The following is a 15,523-nucleotide window of genomic DNA, read 5'->3' on the forward strand; positions in this document are numbered from 1 at the left end:
GTTACAGGCCACCCTCTCAAACTCAGGAACCTCACATGGCCTTCCTGAAAACATTGGAGGGATAAATGTATCTCCAAACACCATCATACTAGGTGACTTCAACTACCCTAATATAGACTGGGAACACTACTCAAGCCCGAACACTCTAACCCAAAGATTCCTGGAGTTCATAAACTCAAATGCCATGGAACAACTAGTCACCATCCCCACAAGAGGTGAAAACATACTTGATCTCATCATCACGAACATGGGATCAAAATGTTCAACACCGAAGTATACCCCTCACTGGTGAGATCAGATCATAAACTAATCTCGCTGGAGGTCCTCATCCCGCCCCACCTGAAACAAAAAGACCACAGTGAAAAACTTCTCAAAAGCCGATTTCACACTTCTAAAAACTAGTGTGGTCTCCTTTAAGGCCCCTGAGCCAGTGGTAAACATTACTCAAACCGCTGAATCACTTACAAATGCCTTCTACCAGCACCTACAGGACTGCATGGATCAGGCAATCCCAAACAAAACTAAGACTCTCTGTACCAAAGGCAAGCGTCCAGTCTGGTGGACCCCAGCCATAAACAAGCTCTACAACAAAAGGAGGAAGCTACTACAAGATAGAGCAAAATCCTTGAAAGGTAAGACACCTTTGATCATTATAAGTAAAAACTAAGAGCTCTCATAAAATCATCCAAGGCAAATTTTGAGAGAAAAATCGCCAAGGACTCTAAAGACAATCATAAGGCCTTCTTTAGCTATGTTAGAAACCTAGGAGGAAACTCCCAGATATGCTCAGAATTAGTTCAAAATGATGTGAAAATTACTGAACCTACACACATTGCTAACATACTGGCTGACAGGTTCAGTGCAAACTTCTCCCCTCCCCCAAAAGGAGAGATATCTATTCCAGAGGATTGTAGCCCCCAAACATCTCCAACGCCCAGGTGAGAACTGCCCTCACTAAGGCAAAAACACAGCATCCATGGGACCGGATGGTGTCCCCGGCTGTGTGCTTCATGAACTCAACGAGGAATTAAACCCACAGTTAGGACAGCTGTTTAATCTTAGCCTCACCTCAGGATACGTACCCAAGGAGTGGCGCGGCGACTGTGGTCCCACTTCATAAGGGCGGTGCCTCCACAGACCCTGGAAATTACCGCCCATTAGCTTGACAAGCCTTATCTGCAAAGCCATGGAGAGGATCATAATGGAACTCGTAAATAAAGACATAGGGAACTTGCAGACTTTGGATCCAACCCAGTTTGGCTTTGTCAAAGGCAGATCCTGCCTCTTAAACTTGGTTGACTTTTTCGAGACAGTCACCAAGGCCATTGATGAGGAAAGGCAGTCCATACAGCCTACCTCGACCTGGCAAAGGCCTTCGACACAATACCCCACTCAGGTATCATCGAAAAACTCATCAGCTTGAATGTAAACCCATACATCACAAGATGGGTTGCAAACTGGCTAAGCGACAGAACCCACAGGGTCAGAGTTGCTGGAGCCATGTCAGACTCAAAGCCTGTCACAAGTGGTGTCCCACAGGGCTCAGTCCTGGGTCCACTCTTGTTCGGCATCTACTTTTCTGAAGTACAAGCAAACACAGGAGGGTTATGGCTGACAAAGTTTGCAGATGACTGCAAACTGGGCCATAGTCGAAAACACATCTGACACAGATATCCTCCAGAAGGGCCTCACAGAAACGGATAACTGGTGCCAGAGCCATGGCCTGAAGTTAAACGCCAAAAATGCATAGTCATACCCTTCGGGAAAAACAAGGTTACCCCTAGCTACCATATAGGTGACAATCCACTGAGCACAGAAAAGTCATCAGGGATCTGGGGACCCAAGTTGACAGTAGTCTTTCGTTTGACACTCATGTTGCTAAAGTAGTTAGGAAAACCTTCTATATCGCCCACCTGATCATGAAGGGATTCACATCTAGATCAAGGGAGGTCATCGTCCCCTGTACTCATCACTCATTAGACCTATGATTGAGTACAATGCCCGTTCGAATATATCTGACCAGACACCTGATGCAGCTTGAAAGGCCCCAAAAGTTCCTCACCAAAAGGATAAAGGGTCTCAAAAATATGTCTTATGCTGCCCGACTGAAAGAACTCCAGCTTTATTCAGTCTCATACCGCTTGCTCAGAGGTGACCTGTGCCTGACATATAAGGCCATGTCAAACCCAGATTTGATGAATATGCTTCACCTCAAAAATCTAGATCCCTCAGAACCACAAGGGCGGGAGACTTAAATCTTGACACGGTTATAAATAGAACGTGCTGGAGGGACAGATTCATCACCCAGAGACTCCCTATGCTATGGAACAAAATCCCGGTACATGTGAGGCAGAGCACCTCGCTGGCCTTGTTCAAGAGGAATCTTGACCAATGGATGGGAGATCGCAGATATACCCCAGGGATTACTTCAGTGTCACTGCTTGACAGAGGCACAGAAAAATGATAGGCATAGTTTTTATTCAAACTAAAGGGGTGGCGAAAGCCACATAACTATGGGCTAGGCTTATAAATGCCCTTGGGCAGATAGCCTAGTATGAACCTATGAACCTATGAACCTATGCAGTAAAACACAAAACAATACTGGAAAGGTTTGAGATGTTGCAATATGTAGGTAAGGTGGAAAAGATCACATTAAATGGAACTGGTTTAAGGAGCAATCCCCTCCGGCACTCCAGGATTTACTTCTACTAAATCAGAGAAGTGTCCCAAAATATTTATATGCTGTCACAGCTTAATGCAGCTCCAATCAGAGTTAGCATTAAAATCAGTTGTATCTAGCCTACTGAAATCAGTGCTTATGATAAATATTATCAAGGCCATGGCCTGTTGCTATGCAACAAAAAAAAAAGGTGGAGACAGCATGCTAATGAGATGATACAAGGCATCTAACTACTAGGTTCGCCCAAGGGTTAGCTATAATTTGCTACTTCAGGGTACTCATTACATTAGTTCAGTAGCTGGACAAGTTAAATGCTTAATCATAATGGTTCTGAATGTGGGAAAGTTTTTTTGAATCAGTTTATGATTTAAAAAAACCAGTTATTTTGCAAACCAATGCTCTGACACTTTAGTCTGCTGTCAAGATACCTTGTCGCACAAAACTAAGGGGTTGCATTTAATGGGGAAAGCATTTCTGAAAGAAAAATGAGCATTTATGGATACTACTGAACTGCAGCTCGGCAGCTGTAACTTCCTGGTAGAAACTACTAATTTTGATCTAGTGCAGATACTAGTTCTGCATGATGCATTGTCTTCCCTCTCCAGATGTAAAAAAATAAATAAATAAATAAAAACCCTTAAAGGCTAAAAGTGATCGGGATGAACAGTAAAGTAAATAAAAAAATGCAGTGTAGTCTTTATTCACTTTAATTGCCTTTGATGGCATTAATTGTTTACGGAGGTCTTACATGAAAATAACCACTTGTACAGAAACAGGTCACAGCTGTAAGAAATATGACACAGTCCATTGCTGACTTCAAGAGATTTTTTTCTGGTTTAAATCTTCATCCTTTTACTAAATACAGATGCCAATTAGCACATCATTAGAAAAACACAATTTTAAAGCTTCATGAAGGAATGTCACAGATCTATAAATTAACAGTATTAAGTAATAAAACAGTTCTGTCAGTTTATTTGAGCAGCAGTCAAAGGCATTACAAAGTAAATGCAACTCTGGAAGCACTGCTTGTCACCCTTGATGCAGTCTAGAAAACGCGAGCAATCTCAGCAGACATCTTTATTTGTTAACCATCTCTGCGAAGGTGGGGGTAACTTTGTACAGTTCTTCTTATGCCCTCTTCCAGACTGCATACAGGCTTGTAACCCATGTCCCTCTTTGCCTGTTCACAGCTGTAATAGTGGAAGGTCCCAGCCAGAGCCACCCGCATTGGTGTGAAGGTGGGTTTTAAAGTGATAAGTGGTTTTAGAAGAAGCACAAGTAGAGAGACAAGGCAGGCAAGGTAATAAGCCAGCCAGTATGGGATCGAGTATTTCGGAGCATCATAGTTTAGGCCCTCCAGCATTTCAGTCATGAATGTCCAGAATGGAACTGGTTCATCATTGGTGATGTGATAGGCCTAAAACAAAAATAAAACAGAAAAAAATAGCTTAAAGTGATGCAGCATTGACTATGCACCCATTAGATTTTGTTGGGCTTTATTAATTCTTCATTGTTTTTTACAAAAACAAACATGTTCAATAATGATTACTAGTTTATGTTGTACATAATCTTAAACTGCTGGAGCTCACCTGTACTCTGTTTCCTTTTAATGGAAATATATTTAAATATGTGTCATATGTTGCTTTAAGGACTACTTAATAATAAAAAAACTCTCACTACTGCAGTTTATGTGAGTTCTGCACAGACTGCTGCATATTTGTACTGCTGGCGCAATGCACTGTGCCAACCTTTAAGAGAAGTCAAATAACAATTAACTTTTTTTTTCTCAACAATTCAACTCTGTCACCCCCATCCACCACCATCTTCACACATAGAAGTGTTTGAGCTTTCATTATATAGTATATATCATTGTAAGTATCATAATAGTTTTGCAGGGAGAATCTTCTGCTGTCAACTTTGTCTCTTAAATTAAGATGAAAGTTATGTACCTAGAGAAGTGTTGGATGTGTATGAAGAAAGTCTATCTTCAGTAATCCCCAGGAATGATGCCAAAGGCATTGTGACAACATGGCAGAAAAACTTTCCTAGGTTGACTGGAATCTTCCCCACTTTCTATCATGCATTATTCTTTTCTCACTTGAGAATAAGAAAGGAAAGGAAATGGATACAAAATAAGAAATATTACAGGTTGTCGATGGTGGAGGGTAGGTTATGGAAGATGGACCGTCTTCCAGATCTATCATCATAGCAAGTACATGGATCTTTCATCTAATAAGAACAATACTAGTTTCAGTAACCTATAGGACAGGAAGTTCCTGGCTAATCTATGTGAGTGTCTACCACGGGTCTATATTATATGTTCGAAGTCTGAAAATTTAGAATCTCATATGATCGATTCCATATGAGCGAAGTTTTCAAACATCAAACATAAAATATAAACAAACTAAAAATAAAAAAAAAAAACTACCTGAATGCTCCGTGCAGGGGGGCAAGCCACCCTGCACCCCCAGACCCCCCCCACTACTTAAATATACCAACTCAGAGATCGCACTACATTGAAGCGAAGGAAATATTCCCTACGGCGATCTCCGTTGTAACATTCAATGTTTGAAAACTTCGCTCATATGATGTCGATCATATGAAATTCGAAGTTTTCAAACTTCGAACTTACAATATAGACCCTCCACCAATATGGGAATAGACCATTCAAGAGAGCAGCCTTGAAAGAAAACCTGCAAATAATATCCAGCTTACAATTCCTCGCAAAAGTCTAAAGTAAGACTATCACAGAGATGTTTAAGGAAGACCAGGCTGCAAATGCATAAATGACATCAGTAGTGGTATTACAGAAAAAGGCAACAAAAATAGCTATTGCTCTAATAAAAATGACTATGAGTTACGAGGTATTTGCTTTCACTGTTTAATGACAGAATTCAATACAATTACACAACCACCTGGAAAGGTTAAGCTTAAGAAAACTCATCACATGTAGATTAAGCAACACATGCAAACACTGTTCATCAATGCAACGGCCTTTAGTTTTGTCCACAGAACTGTCTGTAGACATCAATACAATGGAGGAGATAAGCAACACAGTTAGCATGGTACAGAAAAAAGGCAGATTTACTGACAGATTCATATTTAATTTTATGGTGACTTTTCACTTGCAGGATTATATAGTTGTTCTTGGTGGCACCCTTTCTTTACCCAAAGAACTTGACAGAAATCGCCTGCAAATAAAAATTCTTTTGACAGCAGAGATAACTAATAGAGAACGTGTTTTCCAGGAGAGGAACTTCAGGTCTTCAGAGCCAAAAGGCTCAGAAGGAGCAACAGTAAGCCTTTTGTATATTTAAAAAAAAAAATGACACTGAGAAGTTCTGAAAAAAATGAGACTAAAATAAATACCATATTACAAGGCCTTAATAAAATTAAGACAAGCAAGTGAAGTCTAACATACAATTAAAGCTGGAAACTGCTACCAAACGGTTTTAATAGAACAATATGCAAGTGCAGATTAAAAGAGTAAAAGATTTCACACAGATGTGAAAGGACTAAAGGAACAGAAAATATAAAGGCATCTCTCCAGTCACACAACAGTGTGAACACTGGCTCTAGATGACTGTCACTGCTGAAATGGCACCCTTACTCCATGGGCAAAAAATGGGGAAAAAAGACTGTAGCTAGGTGAATGGATGGATCTCTCCCTCTGTTGAAGGACTAAACAGAAAAAAATGTGTCCATTTGTCTCAGTAAGATTTTTGTTTAGGCCACGAGAAATAATGGGAAACTGCCCACTCCAAAAAAGGCAAATTTCAATACAAATGGAAATGGGAAACCATCAGCTTTAGGTGTGAATGTCTCAATACATTTCCAAATTCTTTTTTTTTTTTTTTTTTTTTTTTTTTTTTTTTTGTTCTGAATAAGTTCTTGTTATTAAAAGAATGAAAGCGCTTAATATTACTGTGGTGTTTGGTTTATTCATTTCTTTCAGTGCCTTATTTTGGATGCCGTTGCTGGTTTTTACATCAATGTCTCAATAAGACTGGACTAAATAGGAAGACCACCACATCATGAAATTTCTCAGACACAGGGGGTTCAGCATAAGAACTCTGCTCAGCAGTACAAAACATGGCGCCGAGAACTATGGCATTCTGAAATAATCTTGTTATCAGGATGGGAACTTTTGTAGGATTTCATCTGGCCATTTGTGAACAAGGGAATACTCCGCTTGACACCCCAAAAAGGAAATCAGGAAAAGATACGGAATTTGACAATTTTTAGGAAGAAGCAAAAAACTGCACACTACAGTGCCCTAGAGACAGTGTCCTTTTTGTCACCAAGGGACTTGGGGATTACATGTGAGAAAACAGTAGATGTACACTGAGTTTGACCCCCAGAGGAGTGGTTTTCCCTGCAACTAAAAGCTAGTATGAGTAGTTAGCCCACTGCCATGTCCTCATTGCTTTTTGACAGATGGAAGAGACACGTGTTCCTCCCTATTTGTAGATGTACTGGACATCTGCTATGTTATCCAGAATTTATGATGGCTTGCCAACTGTAAAATATGCAAATCCCAAATACAAGAAATGTTTACCCTGAACAAAGAAAAAGAAAAAATGAAACCTTTCTTTGCAAGCAGGAAAGCATGAAGGAACCTACCCACATACTTTTAACTACACAATCACAAAAGAGCAGTGAAAGGGCAAAGCCAGTTTTGCTGAATCTGTTTTCAGTGAAACTGCTTCATGGCTCTGTGACTACAGGAAATGACAGAGTTGTCACATTCCCACTATCAAAATGAATAGAGAAGATCCCACTGGGTGTGAAGCTCTAAAAGGAAGAAAACTGCTCTCATATCAGAACACTGACGTGAACACTTCATAGGCAAAACTGTCAGTCAGCCTATTGTTCTGCCCTTTCATCTTACAGCAAGAATCACCTTACAGCAAGAGCATCTTTGGTGACTGTGGCCTGAAATGTCTGAAACTTAGAGGCTTCAAGAGTGAAGGCTTGTGGGAAATACCCTGCACTGCAGGTATAGGTAATATGCTCTGGAGATTCACCATGGAAATAACAAAAGTGTCAAGAGGTTTGGTTCACTACATCCAGACTGTTCAGTGAAGAATTCTCATGTGAAATCCGTCATGATGAAGCATGAAAACTGAAGATGCCATAATGCCCAAGACTCTCAGACAAGTCTCTGTTGGAACAGACTACAATGAGGGAACACAGGCAACTGACTAGCATCCAGTCCATGGGTAGGAATGCATGATGCAGAGTAATATCTAATGTGCATATTATGCGTCTAACAGCCTAAAATGGGAGTAAGTAGGACTTTACACTGTTTTGCATTACTCCAACAAAAACAGACCAGCTCTTCCCCAACTACATCTGAGATGAAGCAGGAAACAGCCTATCCTCCAGAAACAGAGTCCTGAAATGCAAGCTGAAATAAACTAAAAAAAATGTACTGCAATTACAAGATTGTTTTTGTACAGCACGGAATATCCTTGAAAATGAGTAGAGAAGGAATAGTTTGTGCTGAATCTGCTTTCAACAAGTCCATGTGTGTTTTATCTGCCCGGTAATCTGAAACAGTCAAGTCAGAAGGAAAGTAGATAATTCAAACTAGCTGTATGAAAAATTAGATAATAAACTCAACTAATGATGTACTCCAAGCCATCTGAACTATTACCTTGCATATGAGAGTAGTTAGTAACTATATCATCTGTAGGCAGTATCTTAGCTTAGGCCAAAAAATCATTCAACTTTTGCTAGTACCAGCAGAGGATCAGTGGCGGCTCCAGACTCCTTTTCTTGCTGAGGCAGAATGGGTGCAAAGCAACAAGCTGGTGGGGTATGTAGGACATGTGAAAAAAAAAACTTGAACACTACACCAATAAAGTACAGAATAAATGATGCATGTTAACTAACTCATCCGTAATCCACTGTTAAAAATGAAAGACCATTTCTCTACGAAAAACAGTGAATGCCATAACGTTACAAATCCTAGCAATGTTCACAACACACAAAACTGCTAATGCGTCAGGTTCAAAGATAATGGCTTGCATTAAGTGTTAATACACTATACAGCAACAAGTGAAGGGTACAGCTACAGATATAAAAGAGATGGGAAAATGCCATGCACAAATACATTTGTACTTCAGTAAAATGATAAAAAATATTATTAACCTAAATTCAAAAACAAAAACGTTGGACTTATTTTGTCCTGTGCTGCATTGCTAGGAAAATATTTTTAAACAAATACAGCACATTTCGCCAGTGCTCAAGAAAAAACATATCTTCTTAGTACAGACACTGGGGCATAGCGAAGTACTTTACTGGAAAAGCTCACTCAGACACTGCCACAGACTGTTGTAAAGGAAAGGGTAGTTTGTTTTTCTTAGATTGCTTTCTTGTAATTTGTATTACTTCATTGCCTTCTTCTATATTGTGGTGTATTTTCATTACACTGTTTTAATTACATTGTGCTTTCAATTGCATATTTAAACCAGGAAAGAAACCACAGCTGTCTCTCTCTTGCGAGTCACACAGAAATTAATCTTTCTCCACCCTCCAACTTTGTTGCTGTTGTGTTTTTAAACTCAACTGTCTCTCTTGTTACCCGCCCCTTATGTTAATTTGGTCACACATTTCCTTCCCTCTCCTGTTTCATTGGTTATTGTCAGTAAGCACAAAATTATCATTTTGTAAAGTCACTCCCCTTCAACTATTTAAATTTATTGGCCATCCCACTGTATTTCACAGAGCCAGAATAGTAAGTGCCCACCCACATCCTATTTTCCTCCGTCAAAATTAGTGGCTCTCACCTTAGATTGCTAAAGCTTGAGTTACTCCCTCTTTCATATCCAGCTGCTTAGTGCAGACTGCAACTTCTTAGGATTTTAACCCATTTTTTTATCTTACCTTTAAAATCTGCAACATCTGGTCCAAGACTATCACTGGAGTCAAAGCTCTCACATAAAAGCGCACCTAATGTCAACCAACTTGTCAATAGAACATACACTGTACCCATCACAAAGTACAAAGCAGACACATAGACCCACATATGCTGAGGCACTTAAATGCAACCTTCCTAAATCCCAAAGGCCTTCTAGATGAAGTCATTTTTCTACTATATTCAGCATTCATCAGACCTACCATTGAGTACAAGACCCCTCTGGTATGTACCTAACCCAGCCACATCCAACTGGACAATCCACAGAGGTTCCTCACTGGAAGAATATCTATGCAGACCTCTTCAAAGCCCTATTCCTGTATTCTGTTTCTTGCAAGCTGTTGAGGGGAGATCTATGCCTGACATACAAGGCATTGTCAGAATCCACCCTGATGAACCTCCTGCTTATCCGCAATAATAACAGACTCTACAAGCAGGCTAGTCACAAGCGAATTCCCTCTGTGATTGGCCTTGTGAACACTCCTTTTGGCATTTATTTCTCTAAAGTCAAGGCCAATGTCAAGAGTCTCTGGCTAACAATTTGCAGATGACTGGAAATTAGGAGCAGTCATAAAATCCTCCACCAACAACTTGTGTCAGAGGTATGGACTAAAACTAAATGCCAAGAAATCCATGATATCCTTCAGGAAGTCTTCAACCCCTGGTTAACTATCATACTGACAACATGTCCCCAAGAGTCAATCTGGTAGTAAGGGACTTGTGGACACACACAGATCGTAATTTAGCCTTTGACCAAACTGTGTCTACTATAGTGAGGAAATCATTCTATGTTGTGCAGCTTATAAACAAATGTATAGCATTCCAAATCCAAGGAGGCCATTGTTCCACCGTATTCAGCATTCATCAGACCCATCATTGGTACAATACTCCCTTTAGTATGTACCTAACCACGCACATCCAACAACTGCAAGGTCCACAGAGGTACCTCACTAAAGAGTGCAGGGTATATGTTACATGTCCTACGCACACCTCCTCAAGGCCCTATCCCTATATTCTGCCTCCTACAGGCTGTTGAGGAGATCTATGCCTGGAATACAAGGCACTGTCAGACCCTGCCTTGATGGACCTCCTGCCTATCTGCAAAATAACAGCACCAGAATTACCCATTCTAAAGAGTTAAACCTTGCCTATGATTTAAATAGGACCTGCTGGACAGACAGGTGCTTATCCCCAGAGGCTATGCCTTCTATGTGAAGCAGACTTCTTCCTGAACCCAATTTAAGTGCAACTTGTACACCTGGATGGGGAACAGGAAATTCATTCCTGGTTTGGCACCTCTATTTCTAATGGACATATGCAATCTGTAAACGATTCATTCCCCAAGCCCTTGCTTACACTTATCAAGGGTACCAGAACATTTCAGTGACTTGAGATGCATGACTACACTTAAAATGTTCATTGTGGTCATTATATTTCATAGGTGCGTACAAAGCTAATCAGTTGTATGCATTAATAGTAAGTGATCAAAAATGTTGAGGGACAGGACAAACGTATGAAACAAAAATCAGGGATGTTCTACATAAATAGGGCAGTTGAGATGTATGGGTAGCCCTCAACAGGGAATGTTTGGTCACAGTAACCCATGCCAGGATTTATTTTTGGATGTGTGGGATTTTGAATTATGCAGTTATAATTTTTTGAAGCTTTTTGAGAATTTGTAGTTTTAATAAATAAGGTAATTAAAACTACACATTCTTAAACAGAGGCCTTTTCACTTCCAGTTTAGTAATGTTTTGACATTACCATAACATCCATAGCACCACAAGCAGAATAATTAAAGTAACTGCAGCCATGGTCAACCTTCCATCTTCAAAATACTGAACACTATTACTACTTTTCATACGGCTGAACAAAAAGACAAAATGTGGAGCATTTACTAACCACTAGGGAGGGAGCTCACAGCCTGTTTAAACTGTTACTTCATAGTTGTTTTACCACATACACAGTTCTTTAAGTTGCACATGTCAAGATCCACAGATTACTCTCTCTCAGCATCTTGAGTGACAAACAACTTAGGCCATTCTCCACATTTTCAGTTATTCCTTCATTCTACATACTACATTGCTAATGCTTTGATCTTTGCCCAAGACAGAAGCACACATGCACGCACGTGCACACACACGCACATGTCCATCAATTAAAGCCTCTTAGATGACTGTACACCTTGGATATTTTCCTGATATCATATGAATGAATAAATTCATAAATAATGGCCGCAAAATATATCTTAGCTTGTTGATGTCATAGCTATACAGTGCAGCAACCTTCTGCCCGCTCAACTTCTTAGTGCAAGAGTCAGAAATAAGGAATAAAATGAGGAAACACTTAAATATTTTTTATATATTTAAAAAAAATGATAGAATAACCAGTGCTGCATTATCAAGCATTTTCTGTAGAACACCAAATCTGAAACTCAAATGTCTACCATTATTTAGTGACTACAATATGCAACAATCCACCCCAACCCTGGCCCTACCATCTCCAACCCCAATCCTCATAAACAGACTAGAAACCACAACTTCTCCCATATTACAGCCAATAGAAAGCCAAGTGACTTCCTTCTACTAAGCCTAAATATTAGAAGTATATCCAACAAAGTCCATGAACTCCATGCCACCATTGACTTATACTCCCCAGAAATTGTCATCCTGACAGAAACCTGGCTAAAACCTCACATTACCAGTGAGCAAATACTCCCTACAGGTTATGGCATACTAAGAGTAGACCGGCTAAACAAAAAAGGAGGTGGTGTAGCTATAATATTTAAACAGCATCTAAACATCCAGATCTTAAAATTATCAGCTTCACAAATAGGCAATGAAGAAATAATGTATACCAACCTCAAAATTAACCAAAACAAAACCATCAACATAATTGGATGCTACTTCCCACCTGGCCAAAACATCCCTCCACTAGAAAACCTCCTCAGCTGGTCTTCCTACCATCGCCCCCAAGAAACTATCATCTTAGGTGATTTCAATATTGACTGGCAATCCTGTTCTGGCAACAATCCAACCCATCATGTACACCTTCATGGCTTCACCCAACTAGTCCAGTCAAAATCAGGGATAAATAAAAACTCCAGCAAGCACACTACCCTGGATTGGATACTAGTCAGTAAGAACCCCCAGTCATATATAACAGGCTGCTTATCAGATAGCCTCAGTGATCACTCTCCAACATTCCTACTCAAAAAATACCTGTACCAAGCTAAACCTGTCATCTATCGTCAAATACGTAAAAAAATAAACTTTAACCCACTCACATTCATCTCAGCCCTCAAAGAATGTAACTGGCATGCTCTAAAGTACCTCAGTCTAGATGACGCAGTTGAATTTTTTAATACTACCTTCCTGAACATCCTTAATTACCATGCCCAATAAGATTTTCCAGAACCAAAGCACAACCCTCCCCATGGCTACAGAAAACCACTAAGTCAGAAATGAAAAACAGGGATAAAGCCTGGGAGCACTGGCAAAACCAAAACCCCGCAGCTAGACAAACATTCCTAGAACTACGCAATAGAGTCAAAAAGCTAATAAAACAGGACAAATTCCAATACTACCAGTCTGCCCTAGACTCCTCACAACACAGCCCCAAACAATTCTGGTCCTCCATAAACTCCATCCTCCACCCAGGTAAAGTCAGTACCCCTCCTCCTAACATCCCTCACTCCTCAGAAAATATTGCTACCTCATTCAACACACACTTCACCGAAACCATACTATCACTAGCTAAGCAACACAACCCCCCCTCCCCTCCAACCCACACCTTCAACTAGTAATCTCCCCACTGCCTTCTCTTTTTCTCCTGTACCTACCTCCAACATAAAAAAACTCTTAACTAAACTTAAACCCACCAAATTAGCAGCAGACAACCTCCCAAGTGAATACCTACAAATTGCAGCTGATGCTCTGCCCTACCCAGTATCCATCTTGATTAACCGATCTCTGTCAGAAAGTTACGTTCCCACATTGTGGAAAGTATCACATATAATTCCCCTCCACAAAGGCGGACCCTCTGCAGAACTAACCAATTACCGCCCCATAGCTATTCTCTCTCCACTCTCCAAAATACTAGAGAGATGCATACACTCTCAAGTCTCAGACTACCTCCTTACTAACAACCTCCTTTCCAGTACTCAACATGGTTTCCGACCAAACCATAGCACCACCACTGCCTTACTCTCCTTTACTAACACTATCCTTCAGCATAAAAACAATGGCTATCTCTCCTCTGCTACTTTCCTAGACCTATCTAAAGCATTTGACATGGCCCCACACAAACAACTTATCTCTGTCCTCAATAACCTATCCTCACAATCAGTCACCAACTGGTTTCAGAGTTACCTGCCTGACCGCCAACAATCCGTTGTATGGCAGAATGACATATCTCCCCAACTACCTGTCTCCACAGGGGTTCCCCAAGGATCCATCCTTGGACCCCTACTTTTCTCTGTTTACACCAATAATCTAGCCTCTGCCACCAAACATGGCACACTCATCCAATACGCAGATGACTCAACCATCATCTGCTCAGCCCAGTCCCTACCCAAACTGCAAAAAGTCACACAGGAAGCCTTTTCCTCTGTTGAAACATGGTTATCCGATGCCCAATTAATACTCAACCCAAACAAAACTAAACTACTCATCTTCCAACCCACCAAACATACTCAAAACAACTCTCACTTTAACATCACAGCAAAAGACAACACCACTATATACCCAACTGAACACACCAAATTGCTAGGAGTGGAAATAGACAATAAACTAAAATTTGACATTCACATATCCATGACCATTACAAAAGTCCACAAAAAAATAGGAGCATTATACAGAAATAAACAATTTCTCACCAAAGCAGCAAAGATTTCAATAGCAAATTCCCACCTTATCTCCACCCTACTTTATGCCTCTCCAGTATATACCAACCTAAGGCAAGGTGATCTGAACAAGCTAGAGACCTGCTACAACAAAATCGCCAAATTCGCCACAGGAGCATCCTACCGTAGTCACCACTGTCTCTCACTTGCTGAACTGGGCTGGCTTGAACTCCCTCACCTCCTTCAGTGGTATCAACTCTCACTCGCCCATAAACTAGTAAACCATCCACTAAATGTCCCATCCCTCCAGAATCTACTCCAACCCTATCGCACCACCAGACCACTAAGATCCAGCAACAAAAATCACTTGCAGATCACTAAAGCCAATAACTCTGCTGGTGAAGCACTATTCTCTTGCGCCATAGCCAAATTATGGAACTCACTCCCACCCACAATTACCTCCGTACCATCATGCACCAACTTCAAAACTTTATTAAAAGTGCACCTAAAAACATGCTGGCTATGCCCTTGCAACTCCCACTCTAATATCATCCACCCCATCCAACTACTACCTTTCTTTCACCTCCACTAACTACCTTGATGATAGCAAGCTCAGATGCTCATAAGCCTAGTACTTATTATACAGCAGGAACTTCTCATTGTTACATTTGTTAATGCCTGTTATGTACTTCACAGATAAAGATTCTAGTTGTCTACTGATGTACTATGTTCTTCATCTGTAAATATGTTGTAAGTAATTTCTATGTAAATTGTTAATCGCTATGTAATCCAATGTAACTATTGTCTGTTTATTTTACTGTGGAGCTTTTCTCCCCGGGCCTCCGCTGAAAATGGACCCACGTCCAGTCGGACACTCCCAGTCAACAAATTTAAATAAATAAATTAAATAAATAAACAATTTGCCAAAAAAAAAACACATTGGGGAGAAGACAAAGATCACAGAACGGACAGATTTTAACTACTACTTTTTATTTCAGGTTAAACCCGCTGGAGAAAGTGCCCCTTTTCAGGGGCAAATCAGGAGTACTGTCTGAGTGACATAAATGGAGATGGGAGA

At 40.4% G+C, this 15,523-nt stretch overlaps 1 protein-coding gene across 5 annotated transcripts in view; it reads right to left on the minus strand.

The window, feature by feature from the left end:
• Window positions 1-3,371: 3,371 nt before the first annotated feature.
• NSDHL (NAD(P) dependent steroid dehydrogenase-like) overlaps window positions 3,372-15,523 on the minus strand; it is a 276,923-nt gene continuing 264,771 nt past the window's right edge. For all 5 annotated transcript variants that reach the window (XM_044057023.1, XM_044057026.1, XM_044057022.1 and 2 more), the window contains exon 8: window positions 3,372-4,097. In XM_044057023.1, the coding sequence (XP_043912958.1) occupies window positions 3,765-4,097 (333 nt within the window). In that variant the 3' untranslated portion in view covers window positions 3,372-3,764. The remainder of the gene's footprint in view (window positions 4,098-15,523) is intronic.

This window comes from Protopterus annectens, chromosome 15.part0, assembly GCF_019279795.1.
Source record: "Protopterus annectens isolate FY-2018-M chromosome 15.part0, PAN1.0, whole genome shotgun sequence".
NCBI classification, from domain to species: Eukaryota; Metazoa; Chordata; order Ceratodontiformes; family Protopteridae; genus Protopterus; species Protopterus annectens.